Source organism: Sceloporus undulatus, chromosome 2, assembly GCF_019175285.1.
Source record: "Sceloporus undulatus isolate JIND9_A2432 ecotype Alabama chromosome 2, SceUnd_v1.1, whole genome shotgun sequence".
Lineage (NCBI taxonomy): Eukaryota > Metazoa > Chordata > Lepidosauria > Squamata > Phrynosomatidae > Sceloporus > Sceloporus undulatus.
The window spans coordinates 93868061-93892922 of NC_056523.1; the positions used below are offsets into that span (position 1 = coordinate 93868061).

The window sequence follows — 24862 nt, forward strand, 5'->3', positions numbered from 1 at the left end:
AGGACCTAGAGAGGTGTCCTCTCAGGTAAAAACAGAGTGTGTTTGGGGTATTTGCGGTTCCCCCCCCCACCCCACCCCCAGGGGTCCTGCCCCAGCCAACCAGGAGGAAAGACTGGTGTGCTTTGGCCCTGCTGCTGCTGCTGCTGCTGGGGCTTCTTCCTCCCTTTAGCCCAGCCCTGGCCGCCTTTCTCAGCCAATGAGGCAGCCCTGTGCTCTTGGGGGGGGGGGGCAAGGCATGCTATAAAAGGGAGCAGGCGGCGAAGGAGAAAGGCAACGAGGGAGCTTTGTTCCTGGGGAGGAAAGGAAGCCAGGTCCCTGCCTGCGCCAGAGCCATGTGTGGTGAGTAAGGCAGGAGCCCTCTGGGTCGGGGAAGGAGAGGAGCCTTTGCCTCCCTGCCCCGAAGAACCAAAGCCTGGCCTCGGGCCAGAGGGCCCCCGGAGAAGACAGCAAGGCTAGGGATGCAAAAGGAGAGGGAGAGCCCACGCCAAAGGCATGCAATAGACTCGGTTCGGACCTCCGTCCCCACTTTCTGTTCAGGAGGGATGCAGGCTAGGAAAAGACCTCTTACAGGGACTTGGGAAAGACTGGGCGGGGGTCTCATCCACAGGGTCGCCATGAGGGCGGCTCACAACAAGAAGGACCCCCTCCCAGCCTTTTGGGGGTCTGCTCCCGCCTTTTGGGGGCTGGGCTTGGGTCAGGAGTAGGGTCGTTTCCCCTCAAACTCGAACCCCCTTCTCCCAGCTTCCGCTCCTTCCTCACAAAAGAGGGTCCTCCTCCTCCTTGCTTCAGGCTTCCTTCGCCATTTCGGGTCTTCCCTTCCCCCCATCCTGACCCTTTGGCGCCCATTTCTCCTTCCTTCCTTCCGAGGAGCCATTAAGAAGACCAGAGGAGACTGCTTGGACTTGGCTTTCCTCTTGTCAGAGGGGAGTTGGGTGAGCTGGGCTTTTGGAGACAGTGGAGCCAAGCTGTGCAGCCTCCTCCTTCGCTTTGGCTAATCCCTCTTCACAGTGGGATTGTGGTTGTGTGTCTTCAAGTAATATCTGACCCTCTCGTGGGGTTTTCTTGGCAAGGTCTGTTCAGAGGGGGCTTGCCATTACCTTCCCCTGAGGAAGCTGAGAGAGTGTGACTTGCCCAAAGTCACCCAGTGGGTTTCCATGCCGAACCACAAGCGGATCAGAATCGATTCAAGTTTGCCCTTTAGCCAGTTGGAACTGAATAATTTTGAATCGATTCATTCATGAATGGGACTCATTCGTGAGTGGGTTATTTTGATGACAGAAAATGCAAACGGGGCAACTGTAGTGGGAACCACGCTCTGATGTTGAATCGGTCCATCAATTACGGATTACTCACTGATTTATCTGTAGGTGGGAATGAGGCCTAAGTTACCATAACAATCTGGTTCTTGAGACAATTGTTGCTCATGACCAGCCCTAGATTGCGCTGTGTTCAAACATGGGCCATTTTGCCTCATGTCCTGTGAAATGAAGTTACCACACTTCAACTCAGACTAAGAAGGCAGTTCAGAAGCATATGTGTAATTGTATTTCCTGTTAATTTGGGACAGTGGCCTTTTTCAAATGTTAAGAAGTATTCAGTGTATGTGTGTGTGCAGTGATGGTTGTTCATTTTATGCATAGAGCCTTTGTTTTGTATCCTACTTTTTTGGCAAAAATGGCACTGCAAGCAGCTAACAGTGACAAAATATGAATGAAAAACCAAACCAATCAAAAGATAGGCTATATCCCCACTGCAGAAATAATCCAGTTTGACACCAGTTTAACTGCTGTGGCTCAATGCTTTGAAATTCTGGGAACCATAGTTTGTTGTGAGCACGCTCACTAAATATCTCACTAAACTACAATTCCCAGAACCCCATATCATTCAGCCATGGCAGTTAAAGTGGTGTCAAACTGGATTATTTCTGCAGTGCGGATGTAGTCTTTGTAGACCATTAAAAAACCCACCATTGTATAGTGGCAATAGAAAGGGATGGGGGAGCAACATCCAGCCAGATAAAACCTCCTTGAAAGTAGTGTATAGATCAGTACTTCTGATAAATGGAATTGGCGATTTAGTTTCTACTGTGTGCCAAGGACTTCTACTATATTTTTACCCATTGGCCACAATTGCTTCTTTCTTCCTTAGAAACTCTCTAGAGATCAGCATCCATCCAAGGACCACCACTTTGAATTGCACTGGCATAGGTGTCAAAGGCCTATCTGGATAGAAATGTCAAAGCCTGCTTTTAGCACATGGGGTGCTGTTTGAATGTAAGGTGGGTCAGATCTGGCAGATCTGGCTTCTGTGATGCCCCTGCTATTATGGAATATGGTTTTGAGTGCCTGAAAAGGATTAAAGTCTTGTTATGATCGTAGCATAATTCAGGAGGAATTGTGGAAGGAGGCTGTAAAATTAGAGCTCTAAACCTGTGGGTGGAATTTCTTACACTTGAATTGATATCTCAGAACATCTCATCCCATTAGAACTATTTTGGGATAATGGTCCTCCGATAAAAATAGATCCTAAAATATTGAGGATAAGTTTAGTAAATTAAAAGGATTATTTGACTCTGAGTGGGTACAGCTTATATGCCTCAGCATATAAATGAGAATTTGAATTGGATGTGAATACCCATGCTGATTGTAAATGGACTCCTTTAAAGGAGTTGCAGTCAGCTGAGCCAACAAGCCTTCTTTAAAAGGCCAACATGAAGGGCCAATTTTTCATCTATAAATGAAGGCTGTCTTCCAGAATAATTGACCCATATCAATAGCTCAAAGTGGCCTGGCTGAGCTAAAGGGGATCAGATCAAGAATACTGTATGAGCCCTATGCAGGTATGCTGTTTCTGTGTTCATCCAATATCATGAGGCATGGAAACATGCCAGCTCTGCCTTGCTCCCACTTTTCTCTCACTTTCAGTTTTTTAAGAGTGAATTTCTCAGCAGGTGAGCCTTTTCCTTGAATAGATTTTAAACCCTGATTTTCCAGGGTTTAACCTCCAGGGTACATCCCTTTCACAGTCACCCTCCAATGTGTAAGTGGTGATGGGAACAGCATGGGCACAGGGGTAGTGTGTTTCCCTTCTTCACATGTTTACTGAACATAGGAGCAGAACCCCTGCGCAGTGCATGTGTTACTGTTAGTTACCAATTCAAGATTACATAAACAATATGCTGGAAATCAGATTAATGTAATCTGTCTGTGTTTTGACTATGAAACAGGCATGTTGCACTGTTCAACAAAGTACTAGCTAAGGAGTGGTGCGTCTGACTCAGTATGAAGTAGCCATTGAGTATGGTGTCATTTTAGAGTATTCAGCTTTTCTGACACCCTTTGCTGCTGCCTTAGCAACCAGACAATTTTTGATGCTGAAAAAAATGTTCCAGAAATGCCACTAGCAGAAGGAAAGAGAAGCTTCCTACTCTTGACTAAGAATCTTTTAAACATAATCCCGACAAAACAGAAGTTTAATGCAAAAAGGTTACATTCTGTTCTGTTTCAAAATATAATGTTGAATTATTTTTTAGAAAACAAAATATGCCAGATTTAAAAAAAAAATACTTTACATTCTTTTTGCAACAGACAGGCACCCTTGTTTAGTTCTGAGAGCACAGCTGTAGTCTGTTGGCTTGTGATTTGGTTACTGCTTCAGTTGCATACCATTAACATTCATTATAAGCAGTAAGTTGGATATTGGACATGGGAGGCTTAATTTGTGAATGTTTTACTCCACAGATAGAATAATTGTCAGTAAACCTAATGAATTAGAATAGAATAGAATAATAGAGTTGGAAGTTTGTTCCACTGTTGAACAGCCTTACTGTCAGGAAGTTCCTCCTAATGTTGAGGAGGAATCTCTTTTCCTGCAGCTTGCATCCTTTGTTCTGGGTCCTGTTCTCTGGAGCAGCAGAAAACAAGCTTGCTCCCTCCTCAGTATGACATCCCTTCAAATATTTTTAAACAGGGCTATCAATTAAGCTTTGAAGGAATGAGGGGAAAACTCACATTACTCAGCTGTTCATATTTTTATTTTATTTTAAAGGTGAATTTTTTCCCCTTTTGATCAAACACAAAGTTAAGTAGTTCCCATCCTTGGGCCTGACCCCAAATGTTGCTGAACTACATTCTTCACTGTCTCTAGTTAGTCTGCTCAGCGGTCAGGGATGGTGGGAGTTATAGTCCCAAAGCCTCTGGGATTTCTAGTCTGTTCTGTTTCCAGCAGTGGTAGGCTGTTGCTTTTGCCTAGTTTATAACCAAGACATGAAACCAACAATCCCACCCCTTTGGGTTGGCCTCTAGAACCTTTAATAGAGAGAACTACGCTGGGCGATCTTGGACAAATTACACTCTCTAAGCTTGATGACAGCTACAGGAATATAATTAAGACATCAATGCATACATACAACATAGTTCCAGTATTTTAGGTGCCATGCTTTGGTGTGGGGCTCTCTGCAGCTCATTGCAATGAAGACTGCAATGAGGGAGCCTTGGTGGTGCAGTGGTTAAATGTTGGTACTGCAGCCACTCACTCAGTTGCAAGGTTGTGAGTTTGATACCAGCCAGGGTTGACTCAGCCTGACATCCTTCTGAGGTCACTAAAATGAGTGCCAAGCTTGTTGGGGGCAATTAGCTTGCACATTATAAACTGCTTAGGGAGTGCTTAAGTGCACTGATAAGCCGTATAGAAATATACTTGTTATTGCTGTTGTATTCTGATGTGTTGGGAGAGTGAAAGTTGAGAGAATAAGGATTACTTTTCTCAGGATTCACAGCAGAAGGGAGACAGTATACTGTATTTGATGAAAGTAAAAGAGAAGCAAAGTACAGTGGTACCTCGGGATACGAAATACCCAGGTTACGAAATTTTCGGGATACGAAAAAATCCCATAGGAAAACATTGTTCCGGGTTACGAATGTTTTTTCGGGTTACGAAAAAACTTTTGGTGCTTTTTTCGGCTTTTTCGCACGGAATCGCGGCTTTTCCCCATTAGCGCCTATGGCAATTCGGCTTACGAAGGCTTTTCGGGTTACGAACGGTGCCACGGAACGAATTAATTTCGTAACCCGAGGCACCACTGTAGTAACAAGGGGAGCATAACAAAATAGAATTACAAAATATAACAGGCTGCCAGTTTTCATTGCTGAAAGCTTTCCTTTTTGGGATCAGGGAGATTTAAAATACTATAAACTGTACATATTTTAAAAAGTGGAGGTGGGGAGGGTAGCAGTGTCACTGCTTATTATACTCAAGGTATGAGAGGTTTGTATATTGATCCTGGTTAGAGATGGCCAAGCACTGACTTTCTTATGGAATTTCCCCACTGAAAATTCTCTATGTTCCTTTCTTTACCCAACCATTTGCATTCCTGAAAGAGGAAGCAAGCACTTCAAAGCCCCAAGGACAGATAAAAGGAGTCCCAAACAAAGATGAGCTTGTACAACCTCTAGTTGACTCTATGCTTAACTGCTCTGTTTGGATTGTTGTTTTTTTAAAGTACCCACATGAAGGTTTTTCCCTTTACACATCTTCATAGAAGAAGAGTGTTTTCCTGTACAAAATTACTTTTGTGTAGTCATTTAAAAGCAATGTGATCTGTGTTTATTTTTTTTATCAAACAAAATAATTAAGTCACTTCTAAGTAGGAGTACTGAAAGGTCATCTGTTATCTCTTGCATGATAAAAACAACAACCTTCTGAAGCCTGAAACATGAAACTGCTTTGGGGGCGTTAGCTGGGAAATCGGATCTAAATGTAAAATATAAGTAGATGAAGATAATGAGGTCCAAAGAAGAGTGGTCCCATTAAGAAGAAAAGGTTTATTATCCTGCTAAAGATTGCATTTCACATTGTCCATGTTGTGGGTGTTTGCTGTAGTGTAGTTCACAAAAGCTTATGATACAAAGAAAATTACTTATCTTTACGTTGTCATAAGACTCTACATTCTTTTTTGCTATGATCTTGACCAGACATTTTCAAGCCTGTAAGTTGGAGCCTGTTTTTTCAGGCCAGCATGCATGGCTAGTGCCTGAATATGGGAAGACTGGTTTTGAAGTTAATGCACTTTGTTTTTTCCCCTCTTTTTGTAACTGATACTGTTTCTTATAAGAAGAAACAGTGTTAACAAGAAAATAAACTTAAATGGTGTTTTCATTTCTTCCTAAAAATTAAATCCCAAAATGAACTGGTGTTAATAATACAGTTTTGATAAACACGCCAACAATGCTTTCACTAAGGAAACAAAGGGGGCTGGTATATAATTTTGCATATTAATAACCAACATAACAACAAGATGACAAAGAGTAAGGGAAGCCAGATTTATTTCTGGCTAAGGAAAGATGAAAAGGTCTTCATCATCTTTGCAAGCCTTGGGCCAAATGGTGGATTTATTTTACTGGTAGCAACTTCATGTTTACTGTAAAATACAGGCTAATTCTTCACAGCTGGTAAGTGAGAAACAAGTAAACTCAATTACAGGGCAATCTGTTTATCTAAGGAAATGCACAAGAAGGAAAAGCTTTTAAAAGAGGCACTATAAAATGTGGCTGTAGAGTCTCACAGAGTTAAAAAAAATATGAGCCCATTGAAATAAAATTAAAAACATGTAACTCCAATGTTCTTAAGTAATTGTGACTTAATATTGGGCTTCTGTGCTGAAAGCAAGCAGTTAATAAATTTATTAGCAGGCATAATAGAATATGTGTATTGAAAGTAAGATCTCTTTCCCATGGCCCAAAGAACCTGAAATGTATTCTTTGGCAGCCCAGGTTGTTGGTGTCATTTTCAGCCCAAACTCTCTAGTGGTTTCTGTCAATCCTCGTATGCATAAATAAGAGCAGTGGTGGAGTTTGGTATAAACAAGGAATCTTTACCAGTCAGTACACTGGCTGCATTGTAGAAGGATCACTCGAAGCTACCTTGTCTGGAGTGACATAGGTGTAACAACACTATGCCTTAACACGAACCCGACTGGTTACATACTTTGTAAAATACTGGTTCAGAAAGTAGCCAAAAAGTCTTCCTTTTTAAAACTGAGGATTTGTGAAAAAAAGATGTTTAAAATATACAGCTGTGGAAAAGTAGCACAGAATATGAGCTGAATGCATGGAAAAATTGTAATAGCCATAACCTTTAGAGGATTATTTAGCTGTGCTATGGCAGCTTTTCTTTCAGGCATGAATTATATCTGGTATGTTTAACTCAAAACAAAATAATGTCTTGGACCTTGTGTCCGTGGCTGTCTAACACACATGTGAAATACTGGCTATAATTTTTTTCCCCACTTCAACTTTGTTGACAAAAAACTGGGTGAGGTTTGTGTATTGGTTTTGGGGAACTGCAACATTTATTTTCAAAAATGCATCCCCTTATTCTACTAGAAAATACATATTTTCTCACCTAATATGTAGCTTCAGATTAAACAGTGAATGGCAGTTTAAACAAATCTGGGTAGGGCAGGGTATTTTACGTAGTGAAAATGATTTGGTCAAATAATCACATTTGAAAGCACTACACTTACTACATTCCCAAAAGAGAAAAGAATACTTTAATTATCAGCAGGATTCATACTTACGCTAAGTAAGGGGGCCAGTAAACTGAAGCTGAATCCTAATAGGGCATAGGGTTTGTGGATGGGTGGTTCTTGGGTCCAGGAATTGGGTTAAATAGCCAGTCCTGAATAGGGTTGCACTCCCCCTGAAAGAACAGGGGTGTATCCAGGAGTACTCTTAAATCTGTCTCTGTCACTGGTGGCCCAAGTGGCTTGGAGTACTTGGCACCAGCTTTGACTGATGCACCAGCTACAGACTTTTCTGGACAGAGATACCCTAGCCACTGTAGTCCATGCACTGGCAACCTCCTGATTAGACCACTGCAGTTAGCAAATGCAAAATGTTAAAGAGTTGCACTGGTTGCAAATATTTTTCCAGACTGAATTCAAGGTACTTACAATGACATTTAAAGTCCTAAATGGCTTGGGACTTTGATATTTGAGGGAGCACCTCTCCCCATATACCCTAAAGTATGTGGAGTAGGACTCCTCCTTGTACCACCTGTGATACATAAATTGTGTTGGGACATGGGAGAGGGCATTTTCAACTGTTGAAGGCCTATAACCTTTAGATTTTTAAAATCTGTTTTTAATTCAATATGATATTTAATATGTTTTAGCTCATTTAATTTATTGTATTGTTTTATATTATTTAACTTATTTTATTGCTATTTGTAAGCTGCTTTGAGATCTTTTGATTTAGGGTGGGATATAAATGTTTTAATAGTAAAGTGATAGTATTAGTAATAAATAATGAATATAAAACCAAACTACTGTTAGGTGACTCTTGCTCAGTTCCTTAGCCAATGACCTGTGGAGTAGCTCATGTTTCTGTGTTGTACCCCATGCTGTTCAATATCTACATGAAAGCCCTGGGAGAAGTTGTCTGAAGGTTTGGGGTTTCATACCATCAGTATGTTGTTAGTGCCCACCTCTTCTCCTTTCCACCTAACACCATGGAAGCTCTTGTTGTGTTAAACAGGTACAGTATCTGGCATCAGTAATGGGCTGGATTTAGGTGAGTTAACTGAAGCTTAATCCAAACAAGATGCTGATGCTCCTGGCTTGTCAAAAGGTAGACCAGGAATTAGGGAATCAGCCTCTCTTAGATGGGGTTGCACTTCCCCTGGGGACCCAGGTTCACTGTTCAGGTTTACCCTTGGATCCAACCTTCAGATTTCTGCTGTGGCCTGGAGAGCATTTACTGCTGCAGCAGCTGTAGCCATTCTTAGAAATATATTGTCTGGCCATGATGACACATGCATTGGTTACATCCCATTTGGTTTATTATAATGTGCTCTGTTTTAACTGAGACGGTATAGAGGGAATATACAACTACCTTGCTGTAACAGCTCTAGTAGATGCTACTTCATTTCTGGGCACAATTTAAAGTGCTTGTTATGATGGCTGAAGCCGTATATGGCTTAGGTCTAAACTATCTCAGGGACTGTATCTGTCTATATGTGTCTGTTCAAATGCCAAGATCTTCAGGAAAGGCTCTTTTCGTCTCACCACCTTTCCAGGCATGTTTGTTGGAACACAAGAGAAGATCTTTCCAGTGTCTCTTCTCAGACTTTGGATTGCCTCTCTGGGAAGGCTAAGAGGTCTCCCTTCTGCTGTTGTTTTGTTGGAAATTTAGTATTTTTCTGTTTCAGTAGGCTTTTGGAAACAAACCAGAAGAGCTTTTAATAGCATACTGTTTACTGATTTTTTTAAAATCTTCCATCTTTTAATTGATTTGTTTTAAATTGTTTTAGCTCTGTGGACAGTTGATTTCATTTTAATAACTTTTTATAAATTTTTATTTATGTCTTTGCAAGATATAAGCACTGCACTTAACTGTATTTGCTTTAAGTTTTGCAAGTTGCCTTGAGTCCCAGTATTAGGGGAAGAAGAGAGATGTAACCCAGTGAACAAATAACAGCAACGACTTTTTAACTGCTTGGGTACCAAATGACACTGTAATGAAATAAAAGGAATACTTGGCTTCATGGAATACTTGGTCATGATTTTTTTTTTAATGCAGTCATTTGGTAGTATTGTTAGACCAGTTGATGATTGTTCCAACCCTAGGAAAAACATTGGTATTAATTTGTACAAGTCTTGAATAATAACAACAACAAAAAAACCCAGCCCCTTTTTGTGGTGAAGACCAAACTTGGTCAGCTTTATTGGAAAATGTTTTACAGTAATACCTTGACTTCATAAGATTGCTTGTTTATTTCTGAACATAGCATGCAAAAATATTTCAGTACTGGTAATTTACTCTGTGTTTTTTTATCCTCTGCCCAACAGGAATCTTTGCTTATATGAACTACAGAGTGCCTAGGACCAGGAAGGAGATATTTGAAACTCTAATAAAGGGACTACAAAGATTAGAATACAGGGGATATGACTCTGCAGGTATGCAAACCATATTGTTTTGGACATTAATTGCTGCTGCCACTTATTACTGTACAGTGGGCCTGCCTTATCTGCGGGCTCCAGATCCACGGATTTAACCCACCACGGACTGCAAATAAATACTGTAAACCTAAAAACTCTTCCAACCAGGGTGAGAAGTTGTCTTAGGGCAACAACAGAGGCAATGGCAAGGCCTGGCTGCAAGTCAAGCACTCCTTGGGTCTGTGATATGGTTGGCTGGTGGGCTCCTTGGGGTCTGAGGGGAGAAACATGGGTAGGCATGAGGCTTTACAGGACTGATATGGTCTGTGGCAGGGCCTGAACACTCTGCACACATTCTTTGTACCCCTGTCTTCAGGTATCACATCAGCTGCTGATGCCTGCCTTTGAACCGAAAGAGCAGAAGCATCACAGCTGGATGAAGGTAATGCAGCCAGGTGAAGGTGGCACAGTGGGCAGGTGCATGAAGGTGCTTCTGCTCTTCCATTTCAAAGGCCCTGCACCATATTAGTACTGTACAGTCTAGTGTCCATCTAATCTCTCTCCTCCTTAGACCTGGGGAGCCCTGGGACTGCTCAGACAGGCTGTGGAGGTATATAAAATAGTAAGTGGGCTCAAGTTCTCATATTTAAAATGGTGGAGAGTCATATAAAATGGTGAAAAATTGTGAGCACCAATGTTTTTTGGAGAAAGGGTGTCATGGAAACAAACCCTTGCGGATACGGTAGGGCCACTGTATGTTGTTGTTGCTTCTATTCCAAGCATGTGTTCTAGTAACCATGTGAGGATGAAAGTCAGCCAGCATTCCCCAACCTAGTGCCTTCCTGATGTGTTGGACTACAGTGCCCTCCCCAGCCAGCAAAACTAAATACAGTATTTTGTTCTATTACACTAAACAATAATATGTGTTCTCTATTTCAGGTGTTGCAATTGATGGAAATAATAATGAAGACAAGGAAAGGATCATCAGATTAGTAAAGAAGAGAGGAAAAGTAAAGGCTCTTGATGAAGAGTTGCACAGTAAGTCTACATACTGAAAAAGTGTTTGGGTGTATTTATGCCCAATCTGACATGGAGAGTGACCATAAGGGAAGTGTCAACTCACTGTAATTTTTACTTAAAATGAGTACCGTACATATGTGTATAATTTGACCTTGTGTATAAGTTGAGGGTAGGTTTTGGGGCCAAAAATCTGGATTTTAATACAGTATGACCCGTGTATAAGTCGAGGTAGTAAAACTGAAGGGCATGTAACCATGGATGTAAAGGATGTCCTACTCACTCTTCTTGTGTCTTCCCAGCCCAGCTGCCCCCTCCAGAGCCAACTGGACTGGGAAGAGAGTGTTTACTCTTCTTGCGTCTTCCCAGCCTGGCTACCCCCTCTGGAAGCAAGCAGGCTGGAAGAACCTTAGGGAGCAAACTCTCCTTCGTCCTGCCATCTTGTTATTGTATTGACTCATGTATAAATTGATCCAGGTTTTTTGGGTCAATTTTGTAGTATACACACCCAAATTTTATGCCAGAGGGGATTCATTTATTTATAACAATAATCAATTGAAGTTTAGTGCATTTGCAATTAGTACTCAGTTACAATTATTATTATATAAATTTAAATATGGAATTAATTAGTTGATCATATAACATACATTCCTAGGGATGCCTGAATCTATGAGGAATAAGACAAAATGAGTACTCAGATGAGGGACCTTAGCTTTAGGATTGTGCTCAATAATCAAGGAATGTTACACTTTAGACCAAAACCATGTTCCTGGTGTGCTCCCTAAGGAGCTAAGGCTTGTGGCAAGGGGAAGGGATTGGAGGATTGAGAGAAGAGAGGAGAGGAAAGTAATGATTGGATTGACAATATTAAAGAGTCTATAGTGGTTTGCATCCAAAAACATACAAAGCACAGCCTAGTTTGTGCCAGAATGATGTGGCAAGATGATGGAGTGAAATGATTAGGACAGCTAATTTCCTTACATATATGTCTTGTCATCTCAGGTGCCTGCTCTTATGCCTCCCTCCTCATCAAGTTCTTTATTGTAAGTCATTTCTATGCTGTTGAAATCCTCAAAAGTCAAATTAAAAATAAAAGAGCAGAGACCTGAAGTTGGCAAGGGCAAACTGATAGGGATCACCAGGCCATGATGCTTTCCTCTCTCAAAACAGAGCAGAGCTGAGTTTAAGCACAGCTTCCAGTCAGAAACTGGCCTTAGAAATAGAGCAAATCTCAAACCGTTTTATAATCCAAAAGGTTCAAAATTTAAGAATTCTATTAATATATGCTTTTGTTTCTATATTTTGACTTCAAAGTGCCTTATTGTATGTGTGTGTGTTTTATCTACATAGAACAAGAGGGTTTGGACCTCAAGGCAGATTTTGAGACACATTTTGGCATTGCTCACACTCGCTGGGCAACTCATGGAGCACCAAATGCCGTGAATAGCCACCCGCAACGGTCAGATAAAAGTAATGGTAGGTAACTTGCATTTTTTAAAAAATTGAAAAAACAAAACCCTGAGTTGTGTTTGAATTGCCCAAAATAGGCTTTGAAACCACTGGACTGCCATTACTTGTTTGTGCAGTTTAGATAAGATTGGTTATAACAGTGAAAGTCAACATACAGGAATTTTGTGGGTTTACATTTGACCCTTGAAAGTTGGAGATCAGAAGCCACTGGTGCCAGAATACCCTTTATCAGCAAGCCTCCATTCAAAAAAGTTATTCAGATAAAAATACTCAACAGAGAATATGGAGTTTATCAGACGCCTTACCTTCCGCCATGCTTCCATCACGTAAACATCACCGATCTGTGATTGGAGCCTCCTGGGGGATCGCGGATGGTGCTACGCTTCTGTTTTCATCATGGAAGCATTATCATAAGTGTTTTTAAAAAGGCCCTTTTAAATAACGGATTAAATCATTATTAAAAAGGGGCCCTTTTAAAAACACGATAATGCTTCCATGACAAAAATGGAAGCGTAGCGCCATCCGTGAACCCACCAGGAGGCTCCCATTGCAGATTGGTGACGTTTACACGACACTAGTGTGGCAGAAGATAAGGCGTCTGATAAACTTCTAAAACACTCTGTTTCACAGCCCAAAGGCAAGTCAGGGTAACTTGGTATCTGATGCAGTTGCTAAAATAATTAAAAATAGGAGTATTGAGCACTATCCATTTTGAATGCTCTAATTTTTTTTAAAACCATATTTTGAATTAAGGGTTCGTGATATACTCCTAAACTCTTTTTTTTTCTTATTCCTTCCTTTTCAGAGTTTGTTGTTATCCATAATGGGATTATTACAAATTACAAAGACCTAAGGAAGTTTTTGGTAAGCTGATAACAACAAAATAACTCAGTAATATTTGTTGGCTATTCCAGAGCTGTGGTATCATTACATTTTGCACTTTGCACTGCAACTCCAGTGGAAGAATCTGTTCTAGACTGCCATTAGTTTTACCAGCACATGATGACACTTAGTTCCAGACTCAGTTCCTGCAGGAGTAGGTTGTGGCCTTTCCTCAGCCCTTCCCTCACTCCTAGATGAGAAAGATCTAGACCAGTGGTCCCAATAGCTTTTCAGATTACCACCCACTTTCTTCTCAGGCAACAACCCTAGTGATCCACACTGCCCATTTCTTGAAAGTATGTCTACAGTTGTACCGCAAATTCATTGCTTCCTTTGTACCCATCACCCTGCGAGTCAGTCTATCCTAAAATGGTACCACAGAGCTTGTATGGACAGCCAAAGAATGGGAGACACAACCACACAAAATGATCAATGAGAATGCATGGTGGTTTTATGAGATGCTGAAAAGAGAAATTCCATGCAATCCTCATCCCCACTATGGTTCTAAAAGCAACTGGTTGCCGTTGTCTTTCTTCCATGCCAGTACTCTGAATGAAGCCCCCACCACCAGCCCATGTTTCGTCCCTGCCTCCCACTTTCCCCTCACTGTCCCCTTGGATCTTTCCACTGCCCCCAGGGGGTGGTATCCCAATATGATTCCCAGTCACTGATCTAGAGAACTGGGTAACTTGAATACCTCATTATGCAGTAGCACAATACATTTCCTGGTAGGGATTAGACTGGAAACTCACAGGAATTAGCCTGATGACTTATGAAACAATTTTATTTTAAAGCTTTTGGAAACTGAATGTTAAGTGAAATATTTCTATCTACTGTCAGGATTTTGTTAAACTTTCTGAATGATAGCAATGGTGATCAAGGCTGTAGATCAGAGACTGAGAACCTGTGTCTTGTGCATAGCTTCTTTTTCTGACCAATGATTGGTAATAAGATATTATGTAAAAGTATTAAACTCTAAATACCTCATATAATAACTCAGACTTGGTTGCTCTTGGGTTTATTCCTGAGTAGGGATGCCTAGAATTTTGCTGTGTTTTATATCTTTGGTAACAAAATATTTAAATTTATAAGAATTACATTTTATGTTGCCGACTCTGCTCCAAGACCCACTCAGTGCTGGAATGTAGTTCTCAAGATTTTACCAGTTAGAATTTAGCATCCAAGTGGAATATTGTTCTTCACTCTTACGGCCTTACATAAGAAATCTAGATCTAATGTTTCTTTTAAAACATTCTAGGAGACCAAAGGGTATGAATTTGAATCTGAAACCGATACTGAAACCATACCAAAGTTAATCAAATATGTGTATGATAACAGAGAGACTGAAGATATTAGTTTTTCTACCTTGGTTGAAAGAGTCATTCAGCAACTGGTGAGTGAAAAATCATAACTCTTTATTCCTTATAATCAAAAATGTTAAAGCAAAACAAAAACAAAACAAACAGCTTCATTTATATACTGCTTCATACTAAACTAACAATGTCTAAGTGGTTTACAACTGTAAGTTAATTGCCCCCCAAAATCTGGGTACTCATTTTAGCCACCTCGGAAGGATGCAAGTCTGAGTCAAGCTTGAGCCCCCTGGCTGAGACTGAACTCGCAAACGTATGGTTTTGAGTGAGTGGCTGCAGTACAGGCATTTAACCACTGCACCACCAGGGCTCTGCTTTTCTTAAATACAGTTAACATTTGTACGATTTCTTATGAATTTCGTTTGGTCTGGAACATTAAAAAGAAATGACTTCCAGTGCCTAGTTATACTTTGCTTTCATTCTTAATGAAAATATACTACTTACCTTGTGGCTGCAAGTTAAAGTAAGCTATACAGTCTGATGAGATACATTAACAGCAGCATTTCTAGTAATATTTTTCTCTTCTGAAAAAGTCAGAGTACAGTTTTTTCCATTCATTATTTCTTCCCTTCCATCACAGTTGACAAAAGACTAGGTCCTACACAGTGCTAAAAGAAACTGCATAGATGTCTAGACCTCTTTAACCATTGAGTTTATTACTTCACATAGTATGGAATTGGGTACTAGAAGATGTAGTGACAACTACCAATTTGGATGGCTTTAAAAGACAAATTCATGATAGTCAGTGGCTAGTAGTTTTGAGGACTATGTGTTAACTCCCCTGTTAGCAGTAGTTACCTTTGAATACTAATTGCTAGGGAAAATGGGAGGACAGTACTTTTGCACTTGTGATTTGTCTGTGGCTTTCTCATAGCTAATCTGTTAGGACTGTGTGAGAAAAAACAGCAGGACAATATAGGCTTTCGGTTTCATCCATATTCTGTGTGGTTTTCCCCCCTGAAAGAGAGTGCTAATGCATTATTTTACCCTCTCCAACCCCCAAATATTGTTACTATTGTCCCATCCTTTTAACCATTAACCTACATTTTCTTCCTTCCCAGGAAGGGGCTTTTGCTCTTGTTTTCAAAAGTATCCATTACCCTGGGGAAGCTGTTGCTACCAGGTTAGTAAAGTGGGTTGCTGCACAATATGTACAAAGCAGCATATCTGCTGCAAATATATAACAGTGAAATTTTTGATAATTAAGAGATGGTTTTATAGTAACAGAATCTGGTTTCTATCAGCACATAAGACTTTCCTAGGAAGGGTCCTAGATGGATCTTTTTCTTAGAAACAGTAATGGGTGTAGGTCCTGTTTTTCATGAAACATATATAACTGTACCTGTTTTTCCATTGCTTGACAGGAGAGGGAGTCCTCTGCTTATTGGAGTTCGCAGTGAATCTAAGCTTTCCACTGAAGAAATTCCAATTTTATATAGAACGTGTAAGTTGTTAAAGCTGTTAGCAACTGATTACACAATAGGATAGTTCATTTGTAGGTTCAATTGAAATAAAAATCTGTCACTAGAAGCCCCATGAAGAGAGATTTAGCTGTTTCTGTATTACACAGCAGGCCCTGGGTGCTCAAAAGGGATCCTTGTTGATAGAAATGACAACCCAAAGTATATCCAGTTTTTAAAAATAATGTCTGACTGTGTTTAGCAAGTACAGGACACTGGAAGTCAGTATATCATTGTGAATTACAAAAGGGACTTCAGTTGAAATTCTGATAAACAGATGAGGTAGATTTAAGGCAATATTGAGCCTGTGTTTAAATTTCTCCCAGTTAAATCAATGAGCTGAATATATCTTCTTGTTCCCTCCATGAGGTGACAGCCCTGATTCTTGGCTATATACATTCAATACACTTGTTATACTACTGTGTTTTATACTGATATAAACAATAAATCATGGATATGGTCCTTTTTTCCTTCCCCCTTCCAATTGATAGGTAATATTGAAAATGTAAAGATCATATGCAAAACACGAATGAAACGACTGGATAGTTCTACCTGCCTTCATGCAGTTGGAGATAAAGCGGTTGAATTTTTCTTTGCTTCAGATGCAAGGTGACTGAAATGATATCACATTAGTAGTACTGGTTTGATTTTGCCTAATTTATAGAGAAATTTAATTTATTGATGGTGGCTGTTGCTGTTAACTCCTTAGCATGTGCCTGTACAGACTATCCTGGGCCCTTGTGCTAAGTGCTCAGCTAGGATGCAACTAGAACATACTCAGCACAGTACTGTGTATGAAGACGGGGAACAAAACAGAATTATGTGTGTGTTGCTTGTAGTGACTGAATGTGTTAGCAGTATCTAAGACCTTTAGAATGCAGGTAGACTTTGCAAATTCCCAACTGCATGCTGTTAGCCAGAACTAGGTAGTGCATCGACACAGAACAACCCTGTGCTGCATTGGAAATTCTGGAACTCATCTGTATTTGTTTCTGTTTTTTCTAGTGCCATAATTGAGCATACCAACAGAGTAATTTTTCTAGAAGATGATGATATTGCAGCAGTTGCTGAAGGGAAACTTTCTATTCACCGGTTAGAACGTTCAGCCAGTGATGACCCATCTCGAGCCATACAGACTTTGCAAATGGAACTTCAGCAAATTATGAAAGGTAAGGCCAAGCAACCTCACAAATATAGGAGTGTGAGAAGGGGAACTTGGCAAACAAGAGTGGAACCAAGAATGCTATAGGGCGTCTTATGGAGGAAAGGACAGAAAACTAGAAGATTGTGTTTTTAATGTGTTAGGTAGGAACAGTTCAAGATAGGGATGAATAAGATCAAGATAGCCTGAGTTAGGAAGAGATAAATGATAGGGCTAGGAAGGATAAGATCAGAATAAGAACTTTGGTTTGATGGAAGTTGAGAATGTGGAAAGAAGTCAGGGAAAAGTGGTACTTTGTTTTAACTAAGATTCTGCATTCTGTGTATGGAGCCAATGAAATGCTCATTGTTTAACTTACTTGTTATATAATAATCATCACTCCTATATTTTCCACATCTCTGTTTATATATATTTGCAAGAATAAGGGGAATTGGTCATGCCTTACCAAAATGAACCCGGCACCTAAGCGTGGTCACTTTATGGCCCAAATACCAGAACCAGGGAGGGATCTTAAGGGTAAAATGGCAAGGTTAAGTGATAGGAGCATGGTGGTTGGAAGTGCAAGGCTGGTGTGGGGAGGGAACCTGTCATAAATGGCTTATAAAGAGAGCCCCCCCCCCCCATGGGAAGTGGGAACCTAGATATGTTTCTGTTCAAACCTTAGCTATGGGAAACAGTATGGAATGTGTGCTTCCAGATCTGAGAACTGACTTTGTAGGTATTAAAACCATCCGGCATACATGTGCTACAGTATGCCTCATCTTAACTCTTTTTAAAATATGAGTGTGATTTTATTTAAAAATCTATTATTGCCCTTTCAGGCCTTCAAGATTATTTGTAATCACAATTACAAATTAAAACAATTAAAAAGACACAAATAGCAAGCAAGAATAGTCTATAAAATATTTCCAGGAGAAAATTCATTGGATAAGAAATGTCTGTACAAATAAGGAAGTTTTTTTAATAGAAAAGTTGTTGTGTGCTTTCAAATTGTTTCTGACTTACAGCAATCCTAAGGGAAACCTATCATGGGTTTTTCTTGACAAGATGTATCCAGCTAGGGGGTTACTTTTGCCTTTATCTGAGGCTGAGAGAGCGTGACTTGCTCAAGGTTATTCAGTGGGCTTCCATGACTGAGTGGAGATTTGAACCTTGGTTTCCAGAGTCCTAGTCCAATACCCAAACCACTACACAAGTTGGGTCTCATAATCTATTAACCTGACAAATATGTCCAGAGAGTGTATTTCATAATGTGAGTGGTTGTGCTGTTTTGATAAAAGTTATGATAAGTTATTCTATTCATGATTTCATTTGTATTTTTATCACAAGTCTGTCATGATTCACTTTCATAATTAAGCATGGCTACTGCAGAGGAATATTAAATATACAGAGTGGAGTAAATTGGCCTTACCACTTACTGCCATTTTGCTTATACTTTCACTAGCAGCAGTTCCATGTCCTGCTGAAATTGCCTATCTATCTCTGGTTATTTTCCTGTAAATATCATCCTTGTTTAAACAGTACTAATTAGAAAATCACTGAAACTAACTGATCATATTTTGTAAAAACAGGGAACTTCAGTGCTTTCATGCAGAAGGAGATATTTGAACAACCAGAATCTGTTTTTAATACTATGAGAGGAAGAGTAAACTTTGAGACCAACACAGGTATCTTGGAGAAACTTCACTTCTCTCTCAACATTACCACTGCTCTTTGATAATTGCTACTGAGCTGAACTAAATTATTTTCTTGTTTCTGTTTTGTGGAAACTAGTTCTTTTAGGTGGCTTAAAGGATCACTTGAAAGAAATCAGAAGATGCAGACGACTGATCATTATTGGTTGTGGAACTAGTTATCATGCTGCAGTAGCTGTAAGTTCAATACGAACTTGAATATGAATCTTGAATATGAGTGTTTTCTAGGAAGACTCTTGATAGTATAACTGTGTGAATGTAGTTATTTTTTAACGATGTGTTCACATTTTCTATTATATTTCTGGGATGTCCTCCTTTAAACTAAAATTTTCATTCAGAGCTGCTGTTAAACTGATAGTTGTGTTTCCAAAAGTGATTAAATGTTTAATTTTGCTTTACTGTGCTAATCCATCAATCTCAACTAATCTGAAGATGACAGTTTTTCTTATCTTCATATTGATAACAGACCCGCCAAGTGTTGGAAGAACTGACTGAACTACCTGTGATGGTGGAACTTGCCAGTGATTTTCTGGATCGGAATACTCCTGTATTTCGAGATGATGTGTGTTTTTTTATCAGCCAGTCAGGTGAGTGTGTTGTTTCCCTGATACAGAAAGCTTTTCATTTTGGGTTTTGGATCGTCATAGGCCAGTAAATGGTTCTGAAGCAACTTTGATTATAATAATAATAATTTTGTTTTATTTATATACCGCTATTCCAAAGATCATAGCGGTGAACAGCAAGTAAGCTAATTAGCAAGTAAGCTAATTTGCCCCCAACAGTCTGGGTACTCATTTTAGCGACCTCGGAAGGATGCAAGCCTGAGTCGAGCTTGGGCCCTTTTGCTGGTCTTGAACTCGCAACCTTGTGGTCTTGAGTGAATGGCTGCAGTACAGGCATTTACCCACTGCGCCACCAGGGCTCCCTCATCCAGCCCATTACTGTATGTACTCATCTATTGGTCTAAACCTTTATGCCCCAAAATTGACCCCAAAATCTCAGGTTGACTTATTTACGAGTCAGTGTGGTAATGTGATAGCAGCTCTTTCTGATTTCGCCATGCGATGGTGAAATAATTTCTTTTTTACTTGAGCCAAGCAGAAAGAGTCCTGGATGACTGATTGCTGTTAAACAAACAGTCTTTCTCCTCTCCTCGCTGTCTGGGGAGTCAAGGGTGAAACCATAGTTGAAATGCTGAAGCAAAAAGCCTCAATTAGAGTCCCTCTTGCTGTATGCACACATACACACATTCAAGGAGCCTCCAAGTTTTACCCTTTATTATCCACAGGTCATGCAAAATCCATAATATTTGCTCCAAAACCTGGCCTCAATTTATATATGAGGTCAACTTATAGTCGAATATTTGCCATTATACATGATTGCATCCTGGGGCCTGGGTTGAGTACCTGCTGTGACCAGCCCCTTACTTTTTAATAATAATAATAATAAATAATAATAAAGTTTTTATTTCTATCCCGCTCCTTCCTGCGATCAGGGAGGCTTACAACATAAGTTAAAAACAGCAGTAAAAACAATATAAAATACAAACACATAAAATAAACCATACAATCAATAAAAATAAAAATACAGGCTAAAAGCCCCATAGCCCAACCTCTTGGCCACGGAAGAGGAGGGAGGCCCACGGATTTTAGTCGGGGAATGCCTGTTGGAACAGGAAGGTTTTCAAATCCTCCTGAATTGGGCCAGGGTGGTAGTCGACGGAGCTCAGTGGGCAGCGTATTCCAAAGGCTGGGGCAGCAGTGGAAAGGTCCTCCGTTGTAGGATTAATCTCGCCCCAGGCACCTTCAGTAATTGCTGCCGCAACGTTCTGAGGGTGCGAGGCGGAATGTATGGGGGAGGCGGTCCTTTAGGTATCCGGGGCCCGAGCCATTTAGGGCTTTAAGGTAATTACCAACGCCTTATATTGAGCCCGAAGCGAATGGGCAGCCAATGGAGATCTTCAGTACCGTTTTTTATGTGGCTGGTCCTGGAAACGCACAGTGACCAGCCGGCTGCCTGTTCTGCACCATTTGCAGCTTCCGAGTTTGGATAAGGGTTGCCCCATGTAGAGTACATTGCAGAAATCCAGTCTCGAGGTTACCAGAGCATGTACAACAGTTTCTAGGTCCCTCTGGGCCGGTATGGGCGCAGCTGGCGAATAAGCCGAGCTGATGACAGGTGCTCTTGACCGTCGCATTCACCTGAGCAGTCAGGTGAAGCGACGAATCAAGAAGCACCCCCAGACTGCGCACGGAGTCCTTCACAGGGACGTGACCCCGTCAGGACAGGTGGAACCACCGCCATTCCTGGACAGGGGAACCACCACTAGTACCTCCGTTTCTCTGGATTCAACTTGAGTCGGTTTTCCCTCACCAGCCCATTTACTGACTCTAGCAGGCCACGAGAGGGAGACCCCATCCCCATCACTGCATCAGTCGGAGACTAGAGAAAAGGATTTGGGTGTCATCAGCTACGATAACCCCGCCCCCATGTCTCCGGATGATCTCCCAGCGGTTTCATGTAAATGTTAAATAGCATGGGAGACAGAATGGCCCTTGAGGGACCCCATTTTAAGGGCCCGCTCATCGGAGCACACGTCTCCCAGCTGCACCATCTGGGACCTCCCGAGAGGTAGGACCGGAACCACTGGAGCGCAGTCCCCCGATTCCCACCTCTGCCAGGCGCCCAGAAGGATACCATGGTCTATGGTATCGAAAGCGCTGAGATGTCCAAGAGCACCAACAGGGACAGCTTCCCCTGTCGATGCCCAGACGAGATCATCGACAAGGCAACACATGGCCGTCTCAACCCCGTAACCGCCCGGAACCAGTTTGAAATGGGTCCAGATAATCCTTTCACCAAGACCGCCTGAAGCTGGATTGCAACCGCCTCTCGATCACCTTTCCCAAAAAGGTAGCAGCGAAACAGGCCGATAATATTATGTACCAGGGGGTCGAGGGAGGGCTTTTTTAGAAAGGTTTTACGATGGCAATTTCAATTGTGATGGAATTGCCCATCCCTCAAGATGTATTACTATCCGGCGTAACAAGTTGTTACCGCGGTCCCCCCTGGGCCGTAACCACGAGGGACGGGTCAGAGAGCAGGTTGTCTTCCGAACACTTCCTGAGGATCTTGTCCACATCCTCGGTACTCACCGACTCAAACCGATCCAGTTAATGAAGTCCACGGAGGCTCTGGACGCCTCTACCATAGGTTCTGCTAAAATGTCGGCGTTCAGACCTTCGCTTATGCGAAGGTTTTATCCGCAAAAAAGTCGTTAAATAAGTCACAGCAGGCCTTAGTAGGTTCAAGGATCTGGTTCAGGGCGGGAGGGAGCTGAGTTAGCTCTCTGACCACCCTGAACAACTCTGGCCGGACGCGACTCTGCGGACGCAATACGAGCACCATAGAACGAGTTCTTTGCTGCTCGTATCGCCTCTCCGTAGTCCTTTAACAGTTGGTCTAGGAGAGCCTTGTCGTCTAATTTACCTGATTACGAGGCAGTTAAGGGGTGATATGATAGCGCTGTTTGAAGTATTTGAAGGAGTGTCACGTTGAGGATGGAGCAAGCTTGTTTTCTGCTGCTCCAGATACTAGAACACAGAACAATGGATGCAAGCTACAGGAAAAGAGATTCCACCTCAACATTAGGAGGAACTTCCTGAGAGTAAGAGCTGTTTGACAATGGAATACACTCCCTCAGAGAGTGGTGGAGTCTCCTTCTTTGGAGGTCTTTAAACAGAGGCTGGATGACCATCTGTCGGGGATGCTTTGATTCAGATTTCCTGCATGGCAGGGGGGTTGGACTGGATGGCCCTTGTGGTCTCTTCCAGCTCTATGATTCTGTGACTCTACCAAGATGGTAAACTCCTTATCTGTGGGCAGCAGTGCATTTCCCTGGCTCAGGTTTGTAGGCCATCTGCTCCCACTACTGGAAGAAATCCCATTGCCATCCTTGTGCAAGGATTCTTTCACTGTGACAGCAAGTGAGTTTTGCCTGAAGCTTGTTTTGAAGACATGTCGGTAACCTCAGTTATGTTTTGTTTTTTTGTTTTTTTAAAAAAAAGCTTGTTTGCTAAAATCAGTAAGTTTTTGTGAACAGATAAGACACAACTGGCATCATCAAAAGCATCATTTATTTACAGTCATAAACCAAAACATAAACCAGGATATAAAAATACAAACACCCACACCCACACAGTTACTTAAATTGAAATATTAAGCATTCCAAAAAGTCCAAAAATCCTAAATCTTGTGCCATAATATTTGTCTATGAGTAATAATGGCAGAGGCACAGTACCTGGCAACTATCTCTGTAATTTGTGTATCCGAATCATCAAACAGAAGTGATAGGTAAAATCCCCCAAACTATTTGGACACTTTTATAGCATTGTGGTGATTAAATTAGAATAGATGTCTTGTTTAAATGGGCAGTGTAGTAAGACATGGTGTAGAGTCTCTATATATTTGTACAGGCACAAATACATTTATCGTATGGAGGGTTTTTTTTTAAAAAAATTGCCATCCAGTACAGCTGATGGAATTACATTAAGATGTACCACAGAGAAAGCTTATGTGAATTTGGGAAGTGTTAAAACAGTGAGAGATTTAGGACTAACAAAATATGTTGTCAGTACTGGCAGGCTTCTAATTTGGCACCAGTAGTTTTGCCATTCTATATCTCATTATACGCTGTTGATTTGGCCCTCTGATATCCCATTTGTAGTAAAAAATTATGTGAGAATTTACATAAGGATACCTTTTTGTTCAACATTTGTTTCCAAGAGGAGTAATAAGAGTCCACTCAGGTCAACAGGGCCAATCCACAAGGTAGAATTTAAGTTTCAATCAATAGTTATGCATTAGAATCCAGGCACAAGCCTTGATAGAGATTAGTCCCGCCTCTAGTGGAAGAGCTGTGTTAGAGACATACTGTAATATGCACCAGCAAAAATACAGATAAGGCACAACTATTTATTAGGCAACACTGGCAGTTACCATCTTAGATTGCAGTTTCAATTAAGGGTGCTGGTTTTACCCTTAAAAGTAGGGTGAGTACAGCTTGGTCATGCAGCTGCAAACAGCCCATTATGGATATTTTTTGTCCCCCAGTTCCATTGAACTTCCTTTTTCCTGGCAAAAGATGAATTGACTGCTCTGAAAGCTTCCAAGAACAAGTGATTCACCTTTTAAATAATACACAAAGCACCCTGCTCTTTAACACTCTCCATCCAATTTCTCAAAACCAGAGGTGGGCTTTGAGCCACTTACAGTTTCATTTGGGTATTTTGGCAAAGTGTGTTGTATCCCCAGAGTTAATACAGTTGCCCACTCCTATTTTAGAGTTAACAAGTAGCCTAAAATAGGTGTATATAAAATGACATTTAACAAATTCATGTCATTTAGGTGACAGTGTCTGAAACAAAAGTAGAAAAGGAATAGCTAACAAAACATAAAATAATAATGTACAATAGCATTTTGTGTTATAACTTATTAACTTTAGCTGTTAAATTGGAATTAGGTTTCCTCCCTTAGAGACAATGGAATTGGACTAATATATGTATGAGAGATAAGACAAATAAAAAATATTCCACATAAAGGTGCCAAATGGAGAATAAAACTCTGAAAGGAGAGTTTTCTAGAGTAGGTAAACAGAGAATTGCTGCCTTTCAAGACGAAATGCTGTAAAAATGCATTGAGATCTTTTCAATTCAGTGATTTCTCCAGTTGGCACCAGCTTGAGATTTGGTCTTTCTTTTGACCCCTCTGCTGCTTTTGCTCTGGCCTTGTTCTCTTTGCTGTTAGAAACAATGGACAATGAATGAGTCTTTAGGCAATGAGGATATTCCAGGAAATGGAAGATACCA

The 24862-nt window shown here is 40.9% G+C and overlaps 1 protein-coding gene across 1 annotated transcript in view; it reads left to right on the top strand.

Moving 5' to 3' along the window:
* The first annotated feature begins 257 nt into the window (after positions 1 to 257).
* Positions 258 to 24862, top strand: part of GFPT2 (glutamine-fructose-6-phosphate transaminase 2) — a 33768-nt gene continuing 9163 nt past the window's right edge. Inside the window, exons 1-13 of the mRNA XM_042454664.1 lie at positions 258 to 339; positions 9848 to 9955; positions 10877 to 10975; positions 12305 to 12430; positions 13230 to 13288; positions 14565 to 14699; positions 15741 to 15802; positions 16044 to 16123; positions 16631 to 16748; positions 17145 to 17308; positions 18873 to 18968; positions 19075 to 19172; positions 19462 to 19582. Of these exons, the coding sequence (XP_042310598.1) occupies positions 333 to 339; positions 9848 to 9955; positions 10877 to 10975; positions 12305 to 12430; positions 13230 to 13288; positions 14565 to 14699; positions 15741 to 15802; positions 16044 to 16123; positions 16631 to 16748; positions 17145 to 17308; positions 18873 to 18968; positions 19075 to 19172; positions 19462 to 19582 (1273 nt within the window). The 5' untranslated portion in view covers positions 258 to 332. The remainder of the gene's footprint in view (positions 340 to 9847; positions 9956 to 10876; positions 10976 to 12304; positions 12431 to 13229; positions 13289 to 14564; positions 14700 to 15740; positions 15803 to 16043; positions 16124 to 16630; positions 16749 to 17144; positions 17309 to 18872; positions 18969 to 19074; positions 19173 to 19461; positions 19583 to 24862) is intronic.